This window comes from Grampus griseus (genome assembly GCF_964374135.1).
Source record: "Grampus griseus genome assembly, chromosome: 5".
In the NCBI taxonomy this organism is placed as follows: domain Eukaryota; kingdom Metazoa; phylum Chordata; class Mammalia; order Artiodactyla; family Delphinidae; genus Grampus; species Grampus griseus.
In genome coordinates, this window is record NC_138998.1 from 31,458,667 (window position 1) to 31,482,291 (window position 23,625).

The following is a 23,625-nucleotide window of genomic DNA, read 5'->3' on the forward strand; positions in this document are numbered from 1 at the left end:
CCTACGGTGACAAATGCTTTTTTCCTTCTCCAAGTGCAAATGCCACCTCTAAATCTGGTGTTTCACATGCAATAAAACCTTCAGACAAAACAAAATAAAAAGGAGCTCAGGTATCCACTCAAACACCAACTTCTTTTAGCAAAACTAAGGCAGACTAAGACAGGAAGGGAAAATTAATTCAAAGAAGCAGCCCTTGGGACCCCTGAATACAATAGTTTGAACAGTATGTCCTGGCCAGCTGTCTTTTCTCCATAAACCAACCTGCATCCTAAGATGAAGGGACAGTTTCACTGAATGCTTGAAAGAGTCTCTCCCTCACAAGCACACAGAATGTTTTTGACTAAATTAAACATTTTACAGAGAGAAGGAAATGAAAATTATTAAACTTTAGCAAATAAGCAAATATAGACCTTTCTTTAGAAAAAGTACGGACAAAGGATTAGCTTAGGGGCTATTTGGAAAGAAGGTACTGAAGGATCAAGAAAGATGTATTTGCAGACATAGAGACCACACTGGTGGTTGCCAAGGGGGAAGGAGGGGAGGGGAGGGGAGGGTTGGACTGGGAGTTTGGGATTAGCAAAGTATTCACATGGGATGGATAAACAACAAGGTTCTACTGTATAGCACAGGGCAACTATATTTAATATCCTGTGATAAACCATAATGGAAAAGAATATGAAAAAGAATATATATATGAAAAGAATATGTAAGAAATATATATATGAATATGAAAGAATATATATGAAAATAATATATATATGTATAACTGAGTCACTTTGCTGTACAGCAGAAATTAACGCAACATTGTAAATCAACTGTACTTCAAAAACGTTTTAAAATGAAAGAAAGAAAGATTTGTTTGGCCTAAAGAGGCAGTGCTCAAAAAATCCAAACATAATCAAAATTGCCCTGCACTTCTTTTCAGCAAAATAAAGAGGCTGGCCCAACAGGAAACCAGAATCCAAAGAGGACAGTGGAGAAGCAATGACAAGTGTCCTGTCAGGCACTGAGGAAAATCTGTTTGAGCGTTCAACCAGAATCAAAACCAGGAGTGTGTAAAAGTCACACACCTGTATTGTTCACAGCCAATAATAAGAAGCCCTTTAAATGTGTCAGAAGCAGAAAGAGACTTAAACGCCATTGGTCAAAGGGCTTAGGGATGAAGAAACTGCAAATGCAGGTGGAGTGAGTCTTTTGTCTCTGTTTTTACCAAGGAAGACTTTGGGGAGAACTTCCTCCCAAAGTGCTTTTTTTTTTAACATCTTTATTGGAGTATAATTGCTTTACAATGGTGTGTTAACTTCTGCTTTATAACAAAGTGAATCAGTTATATATATACATATGTTCCCATATCTCTTCCCTCTTGCGTCTCCCTCCCTCCCACCCTCCCTATCCCACCCCTCTAGGTGGTCACAAAGCACCGAGCTGATCTCCCTGTGCTATGCGGCTGCTTCCCACTAGCTATCTACCTTACGTTTGGTAGTGTATATATGTCCATGCCACTCTCTCACTTTGTCCCATCTTACCCTTCCCCCTCCCCATATCCTCAAGTCCATTGTTTTGAAGCAGACAGATCTAAGATAGTATATCACATACAGCAGCGAGAGTGCACAGAACGTTCTTGTCTGAACTGACAAGGGAGATGTGGATAAATTGCAGGGACAGGATGGCCCCAGCTGTAAGTTATGAAACAACTCACCGGTGACATGGGACAAGTATCAGCCCAAACTAGTCACAGGTCACTGCCAGTGGCATCACGGATGCAGCCTGGTGGACCACCACCAGCCCTCCATTTGTAAGAAGGGCTCCAAAAGAGATCATAGGGCCTGCACTCCTGTCAGAGTCAGGCTGGGTCTTGGGAGGGTGGCATGAATCTGTCTGCAAGTTAATAACCCCAAATCTGGACCCTGGCTCTTAATGTGTGGAGCCTTGATTTCCTATCTCAGGTTCTCCTGGACCATACAGTTTATGTTTATGACATTCCTTGACCCTTTAATTTAGTTACTGACTCAGTCATATTCAAAGTTTTCTCTTACTCATTTTGTTTTCCTTATCTGATAGGGGCATTTTCCCCCAATGATTAAGCATCTCAGATTCCAAAATGTGAGAACGAACTGATGCTTTTTTCCTAGGACAATTACTAAGTTCTAAAGCATTATCTTTGCTTATTAAAAATTACTTCCTAATGTCTTCGTTGATTTTTGTGTCAAAAGAATTCTTTCAACAGTTATCACCATAATCCATTTTGGGATATAATAAATGATGTTAAAATATTTTATTTAAGACATCAAAAGTATTATCAGTAGTTTTGAAGAAAAATAATAGCAAAACACACATACATTCAAAATTAAGTTGACCTATTGGAGAAAAAAGTTTGAAGAGGCTATAAAAATATGGAACTTGGATTTTCAGAGTTCAGTAAATCTCATCTAAAGGGGAAAACAGTGTCGCTTCTGCAGGTGGAAATCATGCCAGGGACAGCCTTGCTGTGAGGCTACCCCTTACCTGCCCTAGAGCAGGGGTGAGGGTCACAGCTGAGCCCCCTCTGCCTGGGCTCAGGTAACAAGCCTAGCAAGTGTCCTGGAAGACAAATGGTGTCTCCACTTAGGAGGCTTTCCTGTCTGAACTTCCCAAGGAGGCCCATGGAAAGGGCAGCCCACTGCCTCCCTCACAATAACTCATGCTGGGTCGGGCTGGGGAGCTTGCCCCTGTCCTTCCATAGGGAAAGGCTTGTGGGGTGGGGTGAGGTCGCCACAGTGACCCCTCAGAGTGATACAGCTGCCCCAGCCAGAACAGTGAGCATCTGAGTGTTATCGTCACTTCAGCCATCTGGGGCATTGCTGTTTCTCGGACAAACATCCATCATTTGATGAACATTTGGGATGTTTCCACATTTTGACTATTGTGAATAATGCGGCTAAGAACATCCATGTACAAGTTTCTGCATGGACCTATATTTGCATTTCTCTTGGGTATATACTGAGGAGTGGAATTGCTGGATCATATGGTAATGCTAACCTCTCCTACTCTTTCTAGAATAGCATTTCCCAGCTAAATCATCCTTGGACTAACCACCTGCATTCTACACCATAGATCCCAGCTATGAGGAAAACAAGGGGGGTGGTAAGGAATAGTAAGGAGCCAAGGGCCCCAGTCTAGGGAAGTAGAAATTAGCAAAAATAGAGAGGGACTGTGCTCAGGGCTCTAGAGATGTTGCAGAGAGAGGAGGGCTCCTATTCTGGCTCTGCCATCTGCTTACTCTGTGATCTTGGGTTAAGGTTACTTAACTACTTTGGGCCTCAAATTCTTCAACTGTAAAACAAGAATATTAACCCTGATGTCATGAGGTTTTCAAATGTTCTGAGGATGTGCCCTGTGTGGTCCATTGTTTCTTCCAACTAGATCCAGTCTGCTAGCCCAGGGGACTTGGCAACCAGCCCAAAGTCTCCTTCTGGGTCCACCAGTGTTCACAGATGCAAATCAATCCCTGGGCATCGTTCCCCCAGGTAAATGTGAAGAGCACAATCCAGTGACAAGCCTTGGGTATTCGTATGATAAATAGCTTTGAGGAGATAAATAAACATGTCAACCCAGTCAGAGTGGAGTGATGAATAAGAATGGGCTTGGAGAAAGGGAAGGCTAACAGCGGGTTCCCGGAGGTGGGTGTGATAAGTGCTCCAGAAGGAAGATGGTTTCCTGTAACATCTGGAGATGACCTGAAGTTTCTCTGGGACGTAATCTAGGAAGTAAACGATGGGGTGCCTTGTCCTTGAGGACAAGGAAAGCTTGTGACTGTGGGGAGGGGCTGAGGCATGGCCCACCCATCCCATGGTGTGACTCAGGTCCAGGAGTCACCATGTTCCCTCGGCTCTGTGCCCACCTTTCTCTTGGTCTGGTCACTGGCATTGCCTTACACCTAATATCCTGTCCCAGATCCCTTGTCCACCTCTGGGCTTCTTCAGTTTAAAGTATAATGCAGCCAGATTAACTGTCCCAAAGCTCATTTTACTCACTTCCTCTGATGCTCAAAAATGGCATCCCCATTGGAAAAAAAATCTCAACTCCTTCCCTAACATTTTACAACGTGGCAGCCGCTGGCCAGTCCAGGTGTCTCCCATGGTTCCCTCTAAGGAGCCCGCTGCTCTCATCTCACTGTTCCACTCATTGAGTCTCAGCAGAACTCAGCTTCAGGGATCTCCCACTACGGCCACCTCTCTTCATAACCCCACCAGCCTTCAAAGGTCCTGATCAGTCCACACACTTCCCTGGCTTAGCCACGGCAGACCATGCCCACCAAAGTGTCCCTTCTCTCCTCCCAACTCAAAGTCCTTACTTTTAATAACTCTCATGGGGCTGTAATTACCACCTTGGGACACAGCGCCCTGGGATCTAACTTTCCAGGTGATCATCTCTGGTCTCCATCACTGGAATAAACTCTTTAGGGCACAAGTCCTATTTTTAGCTTCTTCCCACTGTGTTAGCCCCTAATCGATGTTCAGTAAAAGTTTGCCTTTACTGGAATGGCTGTGGGCTCTTCCCCAAAGGCGCTGGAAGTAAGAGGGGTCGGAAAATTACACAGTTGCACCAAATATGGACATAGGCCTTTAAAGGAGAAGGATGTTGGGGGAGGGGAGGCAGGGTTGTGATTCTGCAGCCTGTACCTGGGAAGGAACACGGAGTGGGTCTGAACACAGCGGTCCCAGGGCAGTGGGGACAGGAGTGCTTCTAGATAGCAGAGGCAGAAACTGGGGAGGCTGGGGCCATTCCCATCTCGCTGAGATGTTTCAACTGAAAGGTTACCTTAACGTGAGTGGTTTTCTAACTTTTCTTTTTAAGCTGTAAAATCCTTTCTACCAAGAAAAGATTCCCTGAAGTATAAAGTGTGAAGCAGAACAATGCAATGCTGCTCTGGGTGAATCAGAAGCAGGGGTCCCAGAGCCCCGAGGCTGGTCCATTTCCTATCTCCCCAGCCCAGACTCTGAAGGTTTCATGGAAAAATCCCAAACTGCTAGGCAGCCTCCAAAAGTCCCCTTGAGACCTCAGATGAAATTACGTGAGTTCCTAAAAGACATGGGTCTCGAGGTTGGATAGGAGGAGTTAAGGGTTGTGGGTTATCTTTTTCCTTATATGAAATACACCCTTAGGAAAAAACCAAAATCTGTATTTAAATGTCATGTAAAGACATCAGGCCCAATAGTACTGATGACAAAGAAGAATAATTTGCACACAGATGAATTGTGCAAATGAGGAACTGTGCATAGAAGAATCTTGTCTCTTCTGACATCCGTATTCTAGGAGAGAACTTTGTTGAGAAGGTACTGCTTAGATAACAGGTTCCGCCTCTGTTGATGGAAACTCATTTCATTGCACAAATACGCTTGAATTTTACATCAGGAAGCCTGACTCATTAAATATTTTTGGTGCAGTAACACTTCTGGTCAAAGTAGATTAAACAAATAAGTAATTAGTTTGGAGACTGGGTATGACTACAAAAGCAGAATTCATTATTTTTCTAATTGTTTTCCCTTAGTGTGGACATTGGCTTCTTTGCTTTTGCTCTGGGCTGTGGCTTGAGATGGCCCTGACAACCCTTTCCAATCTCCTTCTCTACCTTGAGTCCCCTGGGGACAGAGGACTGCTCTGGGTGGGCGGCATCAGTTCGATGCTGTTGTAGAATATTGGCTGAGTCTCGTCACGGGCTCAACCAAGTGTGAGTGGGAGAGAAAGTGAGGGCTTCCAGCCTGGGTGGCTGAGTCAACCCCACCCCCCCCAGAGGGGCTCCTCCCTCACTGGTCCATCCACTAAGGGTTTTGTTCTAAAAGCCAAGGGAGCCTGTGACATTGGGTGTTGGGGGCTGGGGGCTGCTCTGGGTTTGTGGGTTTACAGCAGAGGCCCTTGTTTTTGATATTGCCTCTGATTGGGGGTGGGCTCTTTCTTGGGATCATCTATCTGACGCTGCTAGTTCTTAAAACATACTCCCAGATCAACATCACCTGAGAACTGATAAGAAATGCAGAACCTTCCCACTACCTTGAGCCCCATCTCAGATCTACTGAATCAGAAACCCTGGAGGTGTGGCCCAACCATCTGAGTTTTAACAAGCCCTACAGGGGATTCTGAGGCAAGTTCAAGTTTGAAAACTTTGTCTTGAAATCAGAATGTTACATTTTATTTTTTAATTTAATTTTATTTAATTAATTTTATTTCTTTTTTAATAAATTTTTATTTCTTTTTAATTTCGTTGCTGCATGCAGGCTTTCTCTAGGTGCGGTGATTGGGGGCTACTCTTCATAGTGGTGCGTGGGCTTCTCACTGCGGTGGCTTCTCTTGTTGTGGAGCACTGGCTCTAGGCACGTGGGCTTCAGTAGTTGTGGTATGCGGGTTCAGTCGTTGTGGCTCGTGGGCTTAGTCGCTCTGCGGCATGTGGGATCTTCCCGGACCAAGGCTCGAACCCGTGTCCCCTGCATTGGCAGGTGGATTCTTAACCACTGCGCCACCAGAGAAGTCCAGAATGTTACATTTTAAAAGGACATCTGATGTTATTCAGTTTTCTTTATTCTGTTATTCAGTTCTTACCATCTATGGATTACAGTACTGAGGGTAAGAGAGAGAAGCTGTTTCCCTATGTCCCCAGCAGGCTAGAGCAGAGCCCAAATCAACCTGGCTCCTGTCCCTGAGACAGACACTGGCTCTCTCTCCCTTCCCCCTACACTCAAGCACCCCGCATTTTCAGAGCTCCTGGAGGATGCCCAGCATGTGGAGGGGTGTGGTCAGGGTCACATCGTTCACAGGTGGGTGCTGCCCTCTGGGACCCTTGATCCCTTGGAGAGATCAGGGGTCCCAGCAGAGGTGGATGTGAGCAGAGCCCTGTGCCAGGAGGATGAGGCATCCTCAGTAGTGTGTTCCTAGGGCCGCTCTGCCCCCGGGTCACCCCTGCCTGGCACTTTTCCTCTGTTCCTTCTTCTTCCTGGGGAAACCAGAAGGTGCGCCAATTAGAGGGAGCAAACCTGAATGCTGTGCCCTGTGGCAGCAGGAGGCTATGCAGGGGTGTGTGAGAGACGGGAATTCTTGTCAGGTGATGCCAGTCCTAGGCAGGCACCCCAGAGTGGCTTTGAGGGTGCCTGGGGCAGGCCCGTCAGACTTCCTTGTGTGGGACCAGAGCAATGGCAGCTCTGGTTTATTGAGTGTTTGAGCACAGAAGGCAGTACTGGGGAAGCCACAGGAGTGAGCAGAGGACACCCTGTGTGCCCCATTACTCCTGGCTCTCACCCACAGGGGTTCAGTAGGGCACCCACCACCACCTAAAGCCTGACATCACTGCCACTGCCACCAGGCAGGGGAGCCGCGCCTGCAGCCACTGTGACTGTCCTCCCTGGGCCCGGAGGTCAAAGTCTTCTGGCCTCAGGTACGAGAGCCCGCCTCCTGCAGGGCACTGCCCAGCTGGAACCCTCCCTGAACCCCCGTCCCCACTATGTCCGGGGCCTCCTTCCTCCTCCACCACTCCACACACCGCTGCCCCAGGCCCTCCAAAACGGCTGCTCAGGAGCCCAAAACTCCCCCATGGCCTCCACCTGGCTCTTCCCAGAACACTCCCTCCACGCTCTCTGCCCTGCAGCTCTCTCCAGCGTGGCAGTGTATGACTTTACGCCCGGCACATCTCAGGGTCAGGAGGCGGGCTGTGTTCTCCACTGTTGCTCACCACCTCCCCCTCTGTCCACATGCCGGCCGGGCCGCTGCTCCCTGAGCCTGGGACCGCGGGGCACTCCTTCCCACATCACTCACTGACTCACTGAAGCCTTGGGCTTCCATCTCTATCTTCTTCTCAATCCCAGCCTCACCCTCCTGTGGGTGACTCTGACACCCACCTGAACAGCACACGCTCACAGCCCCACTACTCCTCCATGTCTGACCCTCCCCACCGGACAGTTGGACTTGGCCTCATCTGAAGGTGCTCCAGTTTCAAAGCCACACGTTCAAGTATTCTTGAATGCAAGCATCTTGCCTGGGGCAACCTCTGATAACTGCCCCCAGCCGCTGCAGCCTCATCTGGCTCTCTCCGCCTTTGTCTCTGCGTAGCCCTCTCCCAATTCATATCCCGCATCATCCGGCTTGGGTTCCATTTTGCAATAGTGTAATTGACGATACTCCCCTAAGCCTCAGGTGTGAGTTGCCTTTATCTTTCCATAGGATACAAGCAGCAAAACTCAACCCGCGAGAGACCCACCATCCTCTTCCTGTAGGGTCTGCTCTGAGCAGCCAGGCACTGCTGAGAAAGCCACAAAACAGGGCAAATGGGCAGCTTTGTAAATAAAGGATCACCAACTTCAAATAAGCCTTCAAAACACTTTCTGGAAATGCTGAATTTCTCTGGTCAATTCCATCTCCCATTCTCTGGAGTGGACTGCCTAACTTTTTACATTCTCCTTAACCCTTCAACCCCAGTGTCTCCTCTTTCACTCTCAGCAACCAAGCTTACCACCCACCTACAGAGAAAATAGATGCCTGAACGTCCAACTGCATCAATAATATCGCGGCTCGGGTACTCAAAGTCTCCTCAAATTGCACACGCGCAAAACCGAACCCACGGTCCCTGTGCACTTCTGGGAGCCCGCGGCACATCTCCCACGTATCTGCAAACCATCCGCTTATTCTCCTGCTTTGGTTTCTTTGTTTTCCATGTCGGTTGCCTGCAAGAGCCCCCTGGGAAACCTGCTCCCTGAGCCAGACTTCCAGGGCCCTCCCTGGGGAGCTGTGGGCCTGTGGGGACACGGTTCCCCTGTGCTCCCTGAGGCAGCACCCACTCAGCCTCCCAAGCCCACCTCCCCGCTGAGCTGCAGCTCCTCCTCAGGGGCCTTGGGGCTGCCTATTTGGGCCTCAAACCTCGAAGACCCTCCTGCAAAGCCTCCTTCCTTGCCCTCGTCCTCACTCCTTCTAGGGCATCAGGTGAGACAACAGACACCAGGAGGCCCTGTTTCCAACCAGCCCTCCACATACACACCTCCTCACAAGCTTCCCTACCCACATGCAAACCCGTTCCTGCGAACAAATGCCAGCCCACTGGGTTATGAGGTGCCACCAGACTGTGAACATTATGTCAGGCCTAACAGGACTTCCTGGGACACATAGGACACCGCACTGAGGTGCAAGGGTTACTGGAGCAGTGAGACCTGGTGTTTTCCCTCGGGAGCCCTCAGTCTATCAGGAGACATATGGCCCATGCACGCAAAAAACTCCTACACATTCAAGAACTCATGCGCCATCCTTATAACTAGTACCGCTCAGAGAAGGACAAGAAACACATCAGGGGTTTCTATGGGGCAGACGGGCTCACAGAGGCATGCTTCTTCCCTTGAGGTCTTCTGGATACATAAAGCATTTGTTCTGTCAAGAAAGAAAGAAAGAAAGAAAGAAAGAAAGAAAGAAAGAAAGAAAGAAAGAAAGAAAGAAAGAAAGAAAGAAAGAAAGAAAGAAAGAAAGAAAGAAAGAAAGAAAGAAAGAAAGAAAGAAAGAAAGAAAGAAAGAAAGAAAGAAAGGAAGGAAGGAAGGAAGGAAGGAAGGAAGGAAGGAAGGAAGGAAGGAAGGAAGGAAGGAAGGAAGGAAGGAAGGAAGGAAGGAAGGAAGGAAGGAAGGAAGGAAGGAAGGAAGGAAGGAAGGAAGGAAGGAAGGAAAGAAAAGGAAAGAAAAGAAAAGAAAAAAGAAAAAGAAAGGAAGCAAAAGAGACACACACACACTTCAAATTCCCAGGGCTCATTCCTATAGCTGAGGTTGTGCTGCGGCTCGGCTCTCAGAAGGAAACTGATCCCAGGGCCTGGAGGGTTGGCAAAAAGTCCCTCTTGCACTGGAAAATATTTGTAGTCCGGCTTTGCCTTTATTTACCCAGAACATTTAATGTGCCTTTTTTCCTCATCTTTCACATCCGCTCAGAGAAGATGTTAATTTTCTGAAATTAAACACTTAGCTTGATTACTGTTTTGTTAATTGCTGCATTCAAAAACCCCTGGTGCTCCTGCCTGTTTAACATGGATGGTGCTGTGAAAATGATAGGCGCAGAGTTGGCGTGCAGGTGGATGGACAGCAGCGTCGGAATTGCCAACCCGACACTCCCACTGGTGCCTGCTGGAGCAGCTGGGGCCCTGCCTATGCGGGAGGGGGCAGCCCAGCCTGGGCATAGCAGAGTGTCTCCCGCAGGGCCGTGTTTTGGGAGGACAGTGCACCCGGGAAGTCCAGGTCTCACCAACATCTGGGAGAATGTGGGGTCTTAACTGCAATCACAGTGCCCGCACAGAGATGCCGGAGGAAGGAAAGATCACAGAGAAAGCTAAAGCCACACCATTTGCTGATGTCTGAGATGAGTTTAAGAAGGATCGAGGCATCCATTCATACATTTATTTGATAATTTATTAAATCATTCAATGAACATTTCTCAAATGCTGTCATTAGAGGAATAATAGCACCTAGCTAGACACTGGGGAAAAGTAGCCACTCAGGTGGATAGAGGGCATGCTCTCCTGGAACTGACACTTGCCAGAGGAGCGAGGACAGACTCATCACCAGTCTCCTCCTCCCTCCTGCCCCCTGTGCCTTGGCCACAAGGCGAACAGAAACTATCTCGTAATCCAACTAGAAGCTCCCTCTGTAATGAGGGCGATAACAATCTCATTTGGACTTTGAACAGGGGAAGGAACTTACTACATCTCACTGCCTGGCAGTCCCATTTTCACTGAACAAGCCATGTATTTAGAGCGCCCAAGAGGTAGTAAAATGAGCAAATAGGTCCCTGGGGCCCGTGGGGCCCTCTAGTCATCCTCAGAGCCACACAGCTGTTCTCCAGCTTTTAGCAGCATCTTAGGCACTGCTCAGGACCTGGAACAGGGAGCTTTCCTACGCCCAACCACTGCGTGGCCCAGCATGTGAAATCTGTCCGCAAGAAGTTCAAATTGGTCAGATAGTAAATAATAAGATATCCCACCCTGTACTGTCACTGTATAGCAACAACCTCCTCGGATTGAAATGCTTTCTAGCAATGGCATGTGATCATATCCTAACTTTTGCAAAGTGAGAGCTAGCACCTCAGTGGGCTGTGGTACCCATAGCCCGGCTGAGATCCCCCTTGGTGACTTTCTAGGCATCTGAGCCCAGTCTCAATGAGTGCTGGGGATCAGAATGGGAGCTCCCCAAGGCACAGACGCTTGTCTGTGCTGTTTGCTCCTGTGTTCCTCAGGCCTGGAGCCGTGAATGACACACAGAAGACATCAATAAATATCTGTTGAGTAAGTGAATGGGAGCCCCTAGAAGCAGAAGTCAAGGAGTCAGCATGTGGAAGGCAGTCACAAAGATTGTGGTGAATGAATGAATGCATTTCCAAAGTTAATGCGCTTAAACAAACCCCCCTTTGAATCTCACTGTTTTCCTCTGAGTACATCAGGGCTTCTGGTAACATCCTAAGGTCATCCCCTTAAGTTTTCCTTCTAAGAGCCAAAGGAGAGGAAGATACCTTGTCCCCTGGCTGACATGGAGGGAGCACCTGCCCACCCGTGGACCGCCAGGATATATTCTGATCACTACACATCAACCAAACATTTATATACCAAAGCTTATATGTAGGGATTAAAGGAGCCTGGCAAATATTTATCAAGGTTCTATGCCTAGTGCTGTGGGTCCCTCCCTCATGACAGTGGGGTAGGTTGGAAAGTCTGATTCTCTGCATACCTCACCACCTAGCGGAGAACCCAAGGCTGCTGGGAGTGGAAGGCCATGACTTTGGTCAAGGGCAATGCTATGTGGTGACCTGTTCCACTCAAGAGACAACAACCCCTGTTTGCAGATGGCAGGACCTTTCTGAGGCCACTTGGAAGTTCCTCCTCAATGCCAGGACTTAAGAAACAATAAAAACAGCCTTTTGGAGATTAACAATGAGAAGAAAGCAATAAAATGAACTACGAAATTGAATTAAGAACAGTGAAATTGTCATTGACTTAAGTTTGTTTTTAACTTTTCCTTATTAAGTTCAGTGAAAGTTTTCCTTAAAGTCATTCCCATCTTTTTGATGTTCTGACTCAATCTTTTTCTCTGCTCTGGAACAAATTTCACCTGTTAATTTCCAGTGAAACCAGCCCTTAAAAATGGACTAGATTCAGCATATGGACCTTAACACTCTAAATTTTTACAGGCAGCAGTGTAATATTGTTTTAATATTTAATTTTGAGATTTACATAATATCTTCCCTCCAAAGAGCTCAATATATTGCAATATCATAAAAGTCCTTTTCATATTCAAAGATTATTCTTTATGCATGCAAATACTATACTTAACCAAGGAATAATGCAAATTAGGTGATGTGTTCAGAGGAATTGGTGGGCTGGGTAATTCATGTGTGGGAAAAGTAGCATCTCTGAGTGAGTTTAATTGTCTAGGAACTTTGAAAATGCCTTAAAAATGGGCAAACTATAGGGGCTTGTGATGACTGACAGAGTAGTGTAGTATTTTTTAAATAAAATTAAGTAACGGCTTGTGTCTGTGTTGTGGGCACAGTGTATATGTTAGTGTTTCACATGCAGTTGGCACCACAGGCCATACATGAACTGTGCGCAATATAAATGCTGCTGATGCATCATACAGGGAAGGGAAAAGTGCTGCATCTCCAAACACATGATGAGGAAAGACAGTCAGGCTCCTCTGAGCGGCAGGTTGAGCCTATGTCGGGTATACAGGTTCTGTTCCTTCCCTGCCGTCTTCATTAACGCCCTGGAACACAGATTTCACTGCTCCCCTTTCTGGTGCCTACTCCTTCCTTGAAGAGTGGCCAAACCAATATCTGTCATTTATCTGATCTAGATGACATCAGTCCCAAACAAAGGGACCAGGGGCCTTGGAAGGAAACAGCCTAGGGGGGGAAAAAAAAACCCAGCAAATTGCTGTCTGGCTCAGGACATATTCTCAGAAATTATGCTCATCTCCCAGTCCATCACACGGTTTGCAAAGTGATTTTCTCTCCTCTGTCTCATTTGCTTGTCACACAGCACTAGGAAGCAGGTGCCAGTCCTCCCATCTTACTGTGGAGAAAGGAGGGATCACGGCAATTCAATGAACTTGCATGAGTCATGTGAGGAGCAGAGAGAGGGGCCAACCCCACGTCTCCCCTCCCCACTGCACGGCTGCCACCATGAGCCCAGGAGTCAGGGAAGGTGACTGCCCCGAGGGGGGATGAGATGGTACCACACAGCACACTCACCCTTCAAGCCTGGGTAAGTCAGATTAGCCCTCTGAATCAGAGGCTGCAAGCCACAGCCAAAAGGCCAAATCCAGAATTGGATTTGTTTGCCTCTCAAGTGTTTTAAAATTTTCTAATTAGTTGTCAACATTTTTAATCTGGATTTTCAGCTTATAACATCTGGCAGCGCCGGGTATGATGCCACTTGCTGGAGCTGAGTAGGGGCTGCCCCTGTTCTTCTCTTCAACTCCCTATATAGTCCCCACCGCACCCTCTCGTGTGACTCCTGGCTCCGTGTCGCTCCTGCCATTACCTGCCTGGCCTCATGGGTCTTTGAGTGTGTTCTCTCTGGCTCAGATGCTCCCAAATTTACTGACTTTATTTGACCACACTACAAGTTGATTTTATAGATGTGCTGGTCTGATTTGACTTATGTATTTTTTCCAAGATTTCCTCTGAGGTTGTCTTCCCCAACTCTGACACTCAGAGTCTAGTTGGCAGAAAAGAGAAGTCAAGTTTGTCATTCACTTTAATTCTCTCTGACAGCCAGGTGATCCGGCCATCAGTCTGAACCTGGGGCCAGGTGCCGGAGAGTGATCGCAGAAGTTACTGGTGATAACAACCTCTCTGCAGATTGCTTGGCCACTGGAACAGAGAGAGTTCCACCTGATCTGGCCTAGTTTAAACTCAAGGCAGCTGTATTCAGCTCCAGGCTGCATCCCTAAAGACCTCACGTAAATCTGAGCTTGCATAATTCATGACCAACCCTGACCAAAGGTGATGGACATTTTTTTGACACCTAAAGTGGCCCAGCTACGTGGCCATAGCTTAGAGGGAGCTTACAAGCTACACAGCTCACCATAATGCAACTTTTGATCAGTCTGAGGATAAAATGGCCACAAACCTGAGTATGAAACCCAGAAACATCATTTGCTGGCTGTGAGATGCTGAGCAAATTCCAAAAGCATTCTGACCTCGGTTTCTTCATATGACCCACATCAGTTTTGTAAAGAACTTGGTAGGGGCTTGGCACACTGGAGGTGCTCAAAAATGGTAGTCCTCTGCCTCAGCCTATGGGCTGCATGAGAATCCCATCCTGATACTCTCCGAGCGATACAAGATCCTTGAGTATATATACTTGACTGGGGTCATCACAGAAGGAAATGAAGGCTTGTTGGATCTCAGGATGCCATAGACCCTGTGGTGTCCCCCAGTCATGCTGGTTCCGAGGGAAGAACTGTACCTAATATGTATTCAATGGACCAAAAGATGACTACAAAATCTCCTTAGATCAAAACCCTAGGGTCAAGAGAAGCCTACTGGCTTTGTGACCACCTAGAGGTCTGGGACAGGGAGGGTGGGAGGGAAATGCAAGAGGGAGGGGATATGGGGATATATGTATATGTATAGCTGATTCACTTTGTTATAAAGCAGAAAATAACACACCATTGTGGAGCAATTGTACCCCAATAAAGATGTTAAAAAAAAAAAAAAGAAAAAGAAGCCTACTGGTGACTTTCTCTGATAGACTGATACCAACCATGACTCTTTTTGTCAGGTAGCTAAATCAGCTAAGATGAGCTGCCTGCCTCCGCTGGGCAGGGCTCATGAGAGCAACACGATGCAGCACCAACGTGGCACATCTGGGCAGCCCCAAGGAAGGAGAGCATGACAATCCTGCCTCTACTGGACAGTAAGAATGGCACACCCAGCCACAGATGCTGTCCATAGCTCCTAAACAAAGGAGGAACCAGCCCAGAGCAGTGAGCAGCCTCCCAAAATAGATTCTCACATTCACATCAAGCCCCAAACCCTTGGCAGACAACTTGTCCAAACCCTTCTCTCATGTGACCCTGATGTCCATTGTCAGGATCCAGTTCACCTTGGAACAACTTGTACCCCTCAACAAACACACGCCTATCTCCCATTTCCACCCAGAGGCAGGGGGAAGCCTTTCATGGCTCAGCGTCACAGAGAAAATTGTGGAAGGGTAATCAGCCTGCACACTGAGATGCTATCCACTCAGCCGGATGGCACTGGCTGTCTCTGAAGAACCCCTCTGTGCTTGGAGGCTATGATATGGGGAGCCCAGAGGGACTGCCCACCTTTTAGGGAAGGAAACAGAAGAGAGAAACAGAATGGATGCCCTGCCGACCCTCCTTCTAATCCCAGATTTCCCAAGCCCTTCAAGTCTCTGCTTCCTTATAGGAAAAATGGGAACAATAATGTACAAGTCACAGGGTAATTATGAAGATCAAATGAGTCTGTATATTCCAAAATTGTTTGTCAACTCAAAAGAGACACAAACTATGAATAATAACTATTACTCAATCAGGACCCACTCAATAGTCCCCCCACCATTTCAGTTTGGGCTGTTCCAGGCAGGGAATATATACGCAGTAAACACTTAACAGTTGATTTAATGATTGATTCCAGGACGGCTCTTGGTCAACTTCTTTACCTGCCGTCTACCTACTCATGACCCAAACAGTAGGACAATGTGGCCACAGGTACTGACAAGGGTCGCACCATACCTGGAGGTCCAAGGGGGAAGGCTGACCTGGATCTTGCCCAGAGTGGAAGAGCCCAGGGCTGCTCTGGAAAGGGGACAGGCATATCATGACTTCTTGGTGATACAGGGGTTCATCCACCTTGTCTCTTAATGGATCTGAGTGAGTCACTAGGGATTTTATGATGCCTGTTATTTAGTCTCTCTTTCATCCCTTATAAAATCTGGGGCTTCCATTCATGTTTCTAAACTCTTCTTGCAGAGGTACAGGCTCAAGTGTTTATTTTGAAACTTCTCATCTTTTTAAACAAATATCTGTTTGTGGAAAGTAACTTGCATTCACATGTGGACTCACCAAACAGCACCGTGCTCCTCAGAGCCCCACAGCCCACGGATGAGAAACCACTGGTTAACTTGACCTTTATTTTATAATAACCATATGCCACCAAGAAGCACTTGCAACCTTACCTTGTTGATTGTAAACTTTTCTGACACCCAAATTCCAGAATTTCCAAAGAGAAATCATAGATTGGACAGTGACAATGGGGCTGGGACTACAAAATCAGGGAAGGTTAAAAATAAAGGGCCCATGAGAGGGCGAACAAAGGGCATGAGAAATGTTCCTGGAGGGGCCAACGGGTAACGACAGAAATAAATATTTTGAATATTGGTAACGCAGGGTCCCTTGTAGAAGCCCTGGTCCCTCAGCTCCACGGCAGCCTGAGAAGGTGCAGATGGCAAGACAAGCAGATGGGCAGGTTCGGGAATAGCAGGGGAAGGGAAGGGAGGGGCAGAAATCAAAGCAAACCAATATAAGTGGCAGGTTTGTTCACACATGCTTAGAGAGAGGGAGAAGACAGCCAAGCCCAGCGTAACATGACAGACTGGAAGGATTATTATTCCCAGAAGCTGGGACACTAAAATATTTCAGCCAGTTTTCTGCCTTAAACTCTCCAAGGGAAATACTGCTAACAAAGGCTGCTCATGTTATGTGTTCATCATGATGCAGAAATTACCGTTCTCTTCTCTTTGAGTAAGACGGGCTGTCACAACCTTTGTCTCCATGGCACTGGGGCTGTGGTCACCAGCTGGAGGCTTCCACACTTCCACTCTTATTTTCTCACTACACACGTATGCATGTAAACACGTGACCATACGCATACATACAAACACGCACACACGAACACACACACGCTCACAGCAACAACGCAGCCATCTGGATAGCCATGCTCTCCGACGACACCTTTTTTTCTTCTCAGTTCTGACAGCTTAAACCCAAGAATCATCTGTCATCAAAGATGCCTGGTGTTAAAAGAGGTAGAATGAGTCTCGGGATGGGGAGAGGAGGAGTAGGAAAAGATGGAGAAGAATAGAAGAGGTCAAGAATTGGGGACTATGTGGAGGGAGAGGGAGCAAAAAGAAATGCTCGGGTCCTGCTATTCCGCTAACAAGCTGTCCTTTTAGAATTTGTTGATTGAGAAAAATCCATAATTCCAAGGAAGATCATGGTCCACTGCCCACGACCCCCATCGTTGCCTGTAGACGTGATCTTCATGTCCCCTCTGCAGCCTTGCACCTTCCCTTCAAGGGGGAGATTGCTCATTTCTCTCTAGCTCCTTTGGTATTTACTGCATGTTTACAGCACACAATACTTAGCTCTGTACTTTGTGTCTATGTCCTGGAAATTCTTCAGTGATTGAGTTTCACGGGAGGAACGATGGTGTCCGAGTATCATTGTATCCCTCACAGTGTCTAATCCATAGCTTGGCACACAGTAAATGCTGAATAACTGTCTCAATAATTGAGTGAATAAATAAACAAATGAGTGAGTGCATGAATGGACTGGTTAAATGGATATAAAAAGAAATGGATTGTTGCAAGGGGTGTGAAAAGTAATAAAAGGAAAAGGTCAGAAGAGCAAAAGATACAGAAATAAAGAGAAGAGAAGAAAATGTGTTCTGAGCTATGCATGCCACAGGGATGTACCAGCCATCAGGAGTGATCTACTGCCAACTATCTGAAGTCTGTATAACAGTTTAGCATTCATCTGACCAAGTTGTAAAGGAGAACGTACTGCTGAATTACATGGGTTTAATTGAAAAATAATCTATGAAGGCAGCACTGACTATCACATGATTTCTGGGAGGTTTCTTTCGCTGGGCTGGCTAATAAAGCCGCACTGGTGTTCTCAAGATCGTGCAGTGTTTCTGCCCATCCACCCACCTACCCAACCATCCATCTGTCCATCCACCCTTCCAAGGACATTCGTTGAGCCCCAGCTGGTTGCAGAGCACTGGGTCGTACTCTGGCTTGGATGTACATCTTTGCTTTTGAATTGGGCACAAGAAAACCCCTCAGAACGCAGTTCATTCTCAGAGGTGAAACACTACAGCCTTTTCCTCCATGGCCACAAACGCCCATCGCCTAATACTTTCACTCCTGGGAGGAGGCCTGAGGGCAGACAAACGGGATATGTGTGGCCGAAGCTTTGTTCCTGCACAGAAGTGGCAAAGAGCCAGCCCCGCAGACAGACAGACAGGAGCACAGATGCCTCCAGACTTACCAGCTTGGTTTGTGGTGATGTTGACGGAGACGTGCTGTGGGGGGAAGGGACTTTTGCTGGAGACCCCATTGACGGCCTGGATGTCAAAGGTGTAGGGGGTGTGGGCCCACAGGCTGCTGATGGAGACACGGCACTCAGTCAGGCCCAGCTGCCTGGGCACGAACTCTACGTTGTCATCGCAGCGGGAGCAGCTCCGGCGGTCTGCCCGGCACTTCTTACAGATGATGTTATAGGTGACATCATCCCGCCCACCCGTCTCCCGAGGAGGGTGCCACTCCAAAATGATGGATGTCTCATTGACGATGGATATGACATTGCGGGGACCTGATGGCACACCTATAGGGAGACAACGAAAGGACAGTGAGGTTGGATAGAAGTTTCCCCAGCATCTCTCCATTTGTCTTTGGTGTGTTCCTACTCTCATCACATACACACATCCCTTCTCCTCCCTCAGCCCCAAATCTCCATGCCTCAATCCATTCTGAGAAAAAATGACAGAGATGACAACCTGTCTCCCACTCCCCTTTTAGTCATCCCCACTGGGGTTTTCCTTCTTTGAATCATGTGTGCCAAGGGAGAGGAGGATGGAGGACTTGGGTACAAGCCCTTCTGTTCGAAGGACCAAGCTGCATCCTCCAGGCAACTTTAGTATCAATAACATGTATGTATATTGGACTCTTATTGGATTCCTTGTCTTTTCTTAATTGGTGTAGAGCTCAAGGGTTGAGGGATAGGAGTGACCCCTCATAAGACCCAACATATCCAGGCATCCTGCATAAAATCTCATACAATCTGGGATCTATGTGGTGTGTGCATGGCATTGGGAGTGTTTTTCTGTAGGATGGGCTGCCAGAAGACCTGGAGAGATGAATATTCACATTGCACAAGTTTAGGTGCATGAAGTCAGGAAATTCACGCAGCCACCATTTTTGACCCCATGACACTAGAAGAACACAGGGGTTTGTCCCAGACACTCTGCTAGCTACTTTGCATGCATTTAACACGCCTCCCCCCCCCCACCCCAAGAACGCTATTGGGAAGGTACAATAATTAATTCAATTTTATTGAAAGGGAAACTGATGCTGAGAATGGGGACTGGCTATAGATCATTTTGTCTATGAGAACTAAAATTGGCATGGACACCACATTTGCCTGATTCCAAAGCTCACGTTCTTAGCTATAGCCCTGTGCTGCCTGTTAGTGAAACTATCTTTTCCTACTAAGGGAAGAGCTGGCCTTACTCTGATATGACACTCCAAGAGTTGGCAGTCAAATCTATGAACGGACAACAGGACATTTGAACAGACTGCCTCTCCTACAAATCAGCCTGGCTCACAGGGACTCAAGGAGGGCAGCCTCTTCCCTCTGGAAAGTTCTGCCCATGGCTGCTGGTCACACTCTGGCAAAGGCTGAAATGCCTTGTTGCAAAACTCTAGAAAGCCTGGTCCCTAGTAGGAGGGCAAAAATGCTGCCGAATTAATGGCCGGCCGCAGTCCTGAGCATTTGGAGATTAAGTTGGAGAACCTCCTGCCCAAGAACAGAGCAGATCACAGCCTCTGGCTCCCAGGCTGAGCTCTTCTTATCTTCAGTATCCACCTGATGGAAATGGATCCCTCCTGGAAGCACCGCCCCCCCCGAATGGTGGGCCGGCTGGAGCCACCGCTCTGGATAGTAATGCTTTCAGAATTCACGCACGTGACTGTCGCAGCTGAACGAAGACGTGTAGGGCAATTCATGCTGGAGACAGGAATCAAATGCCAACACACAGAATGAGGGAATAACAACAAGGTCGGGGGGCACCAGGGAAGGATTCTGTGTTGAATCAGTCAACAGCAAGCAGCTAGAGCAGAAAGCAAATATTAAATCGGATTGTATGAAAACATGAAAGAAAATCAGTACTGTACTATATAAAGCCCATTAGGCCTGAGCTAAAGCACGACTGTCATGCATGCTTGTGACAGGGCAGGATTCATGAAGCATTTTTACTAAAGTCTTGCAAATAGTGTCCAAGAATTCCCCACCCATGTGCCCAGGGATGAACATCCACCTCTTTGGGAATCAGCACACAACTAGTACTGGGCGGGCAGTTGGGACCACGCTAGGTGGGCTTCTACAGGTCGTGGCCAGCCTCATCTCATACTGCACTAGTCACTAAATGGTCATATCGGCGGGTGCCTGTCTTAGACATGTCTGTTTGCTTGCACTGATGACACTCAGACCACAAGCTCCCAGTGGTCAGTGCCATCCCTGCCTGTCTCATTGTTACAGCAGACAGACTAGCTTCAGCCACAGGCCACTGTTTCTCATGATCATAATAATTACGTTCACCAAGCGCGTGCTCTATGCCAGGCATGGGGTAAATCCTTTAACCATGTTATCTTGCTGCATCCTTAGGATATCTTGAGGCGATCACTCAGAAAGCAGCCTTGGGCGGAGGAGCAGAGACAGGTATCGACAGGGAGAGTGACCACCCACCCCTGCCACCCTTTGGAGACCTCCCCACTTCAGTTACCTCCTCTCTCCCTTGAACTTCAACTTCACCCTCTCCCCTAACTCCACCTTATCCCCTTAAATGTGAATAAGTCAGTGCCATTTTTTTTTTTTTTTTTTTTGTGGTACGCGGGCCTCTCACTGTTGTGGCCTCTCCCGTTGCGGAGCACAGGCTCCGGACGCGCAGGCCCAGCGGCCATGGCTCACGGGCCCAGCCACTCCGCGGCATGTGGGATCTTCCCAGACCGGGGCACGAACCCACGTCCCCTGCACTGGCAGGCAGACTCTCAACCACTGCGCCACCAGGGAAGCCCAGTCATTGCCATTTTAAAACCAAAATATGGTCACCTGGCGTTTCTTTCTCTATATTACATGTCCTCTATCTACTCTCCAGCCAATCTTTCCCAAAGCGGAGTCACCCTTTTGGGCCTCCCTCTCTCCCTGCTCAGCCAGCTGCAGCCTGGTTGCTCTCCCACCCCACCACCATGCCTGCCTTTTTTGGCAGGGGGGCCCCTACTTGAAAAATCCAGGGAACACAATTCAGTCCTTACCTTCCTGACAACTCCCTGTGTGGTCACCACATGTGGGAGCCCAACACACAGTCTGTCCGCTTATCTCTTTTCCTCTGAGCTTTCCCTTCCTCTGTATCTCCACTGCCTCACAGTGATGGGCCTCGTCAATTTTCCTGCCCTATTGCAAAGACTCCTAACAATTCTCTAACATCACTTTCCATCTCTCCTATCCATTCTCTCCTGCCAGGGTGTAAGTTCCAAACGTACATGCGCTCATACTGTTTTCTACTCAAACCCCAATTATTCAAAAGTTCACCCTCCTTTCCAAGTCCTTCAGGTCCCCATGTGGTCTTGCTGCTTTTGATCTCATCTCTGGCCCCTTGGACCTTAACCCTCATATTGTAATGAACAGGAAGATTCCTGTGATGTCCTGTGCACACTAAGCTCTCTTTACTTCTGCCAAGCCTTTGCACTGTGCTTTCTCCTCTGTCTGGAATTCTTTTCCTTCTATCTACTTGAAGAACTCCTGCTCACCCTCCAGATCCAGCACATTCCACCAGGAGTCATGCATCTCCGCGCTGGGCTTCCATAAGCCCATTTCTGGATGCCTAACTCAGAATCCACCATTGCACTGTGATGGGCTCTTCTTATATGTCCTCACCATGCTGTGGCCTCCTGGTGAGCAGGGGCTGGTGGCTGGTTAGTCTCCATGATTCTTACGCTCAGCATTTTGCCTGGAAGAGGCCCCATTCCACCAGTTTTCAACCTCTACGCAGTGTGCAAGGCTTCAGGTCACACGTGTGCACCCCTCTCCAGCATGAGACATGATGCCCTGTGGTGGGGCTGAGAGAGGATGCAGCAGCAGCAGCAGGGAGGACCCCGCTTGTGCCCCTGAATGGTAAAGGCTTTGGTGAGATAAAGTGGCAGGTAAGGAGCTGCCCCGTCCCTGATCCATTGGTGTCCATGGCAGCTGGGGGAGAACAACCCTGGTCAATACTTTCTCCATGTCTGTTCATTTGCTTCCCACTCAAGAAGAAAAGCAGTGGATTTCCAAGAAGAATTTTTCAAGTTTATTTAAAAACAGGCTTCATATGAAGCAACCACCCCTCATTCATGGCTGCACTCCAGAGCAAATGCATCTGTGGGGCATGAACAGGGCTCTGTGGGAGCCGTGGTTGCCGAGTCCAAGGCTGCATAAATCTGAATCCTTTCCTTCCAAGGAGCAGGAACAGACATTAAGAGCCTTCCCTGGAGAGCAGACTCAGAGAGCTCGGAGAACCTGCACGGTGCCTGGGCTCCCAGCACATACTTGTGGAAGTGACCCAAGTCTGGGCCACAAACGATGGCTAGAACCCAATTCATTATTCATTTGTTCACTCACTCACTCTTTTAATAAATACTCTTGCACTGTTCTGGGCACTTGGGAAATAGGAAAAAGCAAGCCAGACAAGCTCCTACTCCCATGGAGCTTACATGGAGAGAAAAAACTGACAGGAAAAAAGGAAACACAGAGATAAAGGAGATGGTTCCAGATGAGAATAAGTGTCAGGAAATAAAGCCATCCCCAGGCTCAGATTGCCTCCCCACAATGCTTGCTCCTGTCCCTTTTCCCACGAGGCTTCTTCCAGGCCAGGCAAGCCAGGTCCAGTGTCTGGGCAGCTAAAACAATGATTGTCCTCAAGTTTGTGCTCCATTGTCCTGATGACAAGGATGCATTCCTGCAAGTAGGCAGCCTAGTCTCTCCTGTGCCTGAACACAGAGTCTAACCAGAGAGCAGATCTGGCCTCCAAATAAATCTCCCTAGAGGAAGTGCTAGGGCCATTTCCTACCCATCTAGGCTGCATCCCCTGGGTTTGGGGCCCTCCCCCTGCAGAGAGTGTTTGGCCAGCACTGGGGTCCCCAGCAACATCCTCAGGAAGGAGGCCAATTGAGACCAGCAAACCAAAACTTTAAAGGGGGAGTGGAGAGGGAGGCCAGAGGGAGAAGAAAATCTGCTTTCTCCGTCCTCAGAAGCCCTCGGGAAGTACACTGGCAGGGCTCAGAGCCAGGGTCTCCTTGTCTAAACTCCCTGCTCTCTCGTCCGTGTCCTCGTTTTTCTTAATTACATACAGACAGGCTTTTTGAAGCCTCTCTGATCTGTTGCCACGGTTACTACTGATGAAAGCTTCCTGATGAAAGGGCTAGGAAAACTCAGTCCTTTTAAAGGATGGGAAAACTGCTGAGCTGTGATCCTCTGTCTGGGTGGAAGGAACAGGGTGGATTCTGGGTTGTAGGGATGGGTCTCCAGGGTCTTCCAGGATGTGCCTGAGAGGTTGGCTCAGACTGCATGGAGCATGGATGG

At 47.9% G+C, this 23,625-nt stretch overlaps 1 protein-coding gene across 2 annotated transcripts in view; it reads right to left on the reverse strand.

The window, feature by feature from the left end:
- Positions 1–23,625, reverse strand: part of EPHB1 (EPH receptor B1) — a gene marked incomplete at both ends in the record, with an annotated part of 421,851 nt that overhangs the window by 96,776 nt on the left and 301,450 nt on the right. For both annotated transcript variants that reach the window (XM_082655000.1, XM_082654999.1), the window contains one exon: positions 18,283–18,618. In XM_082655000.1, the coding sequence (XP_082511126.1) occupies positions 18,283–18,618 (336 nt within the window). The remainder of the gene's footprint in view (positions 1–18,282; positions 18,619–23,625) is intronic.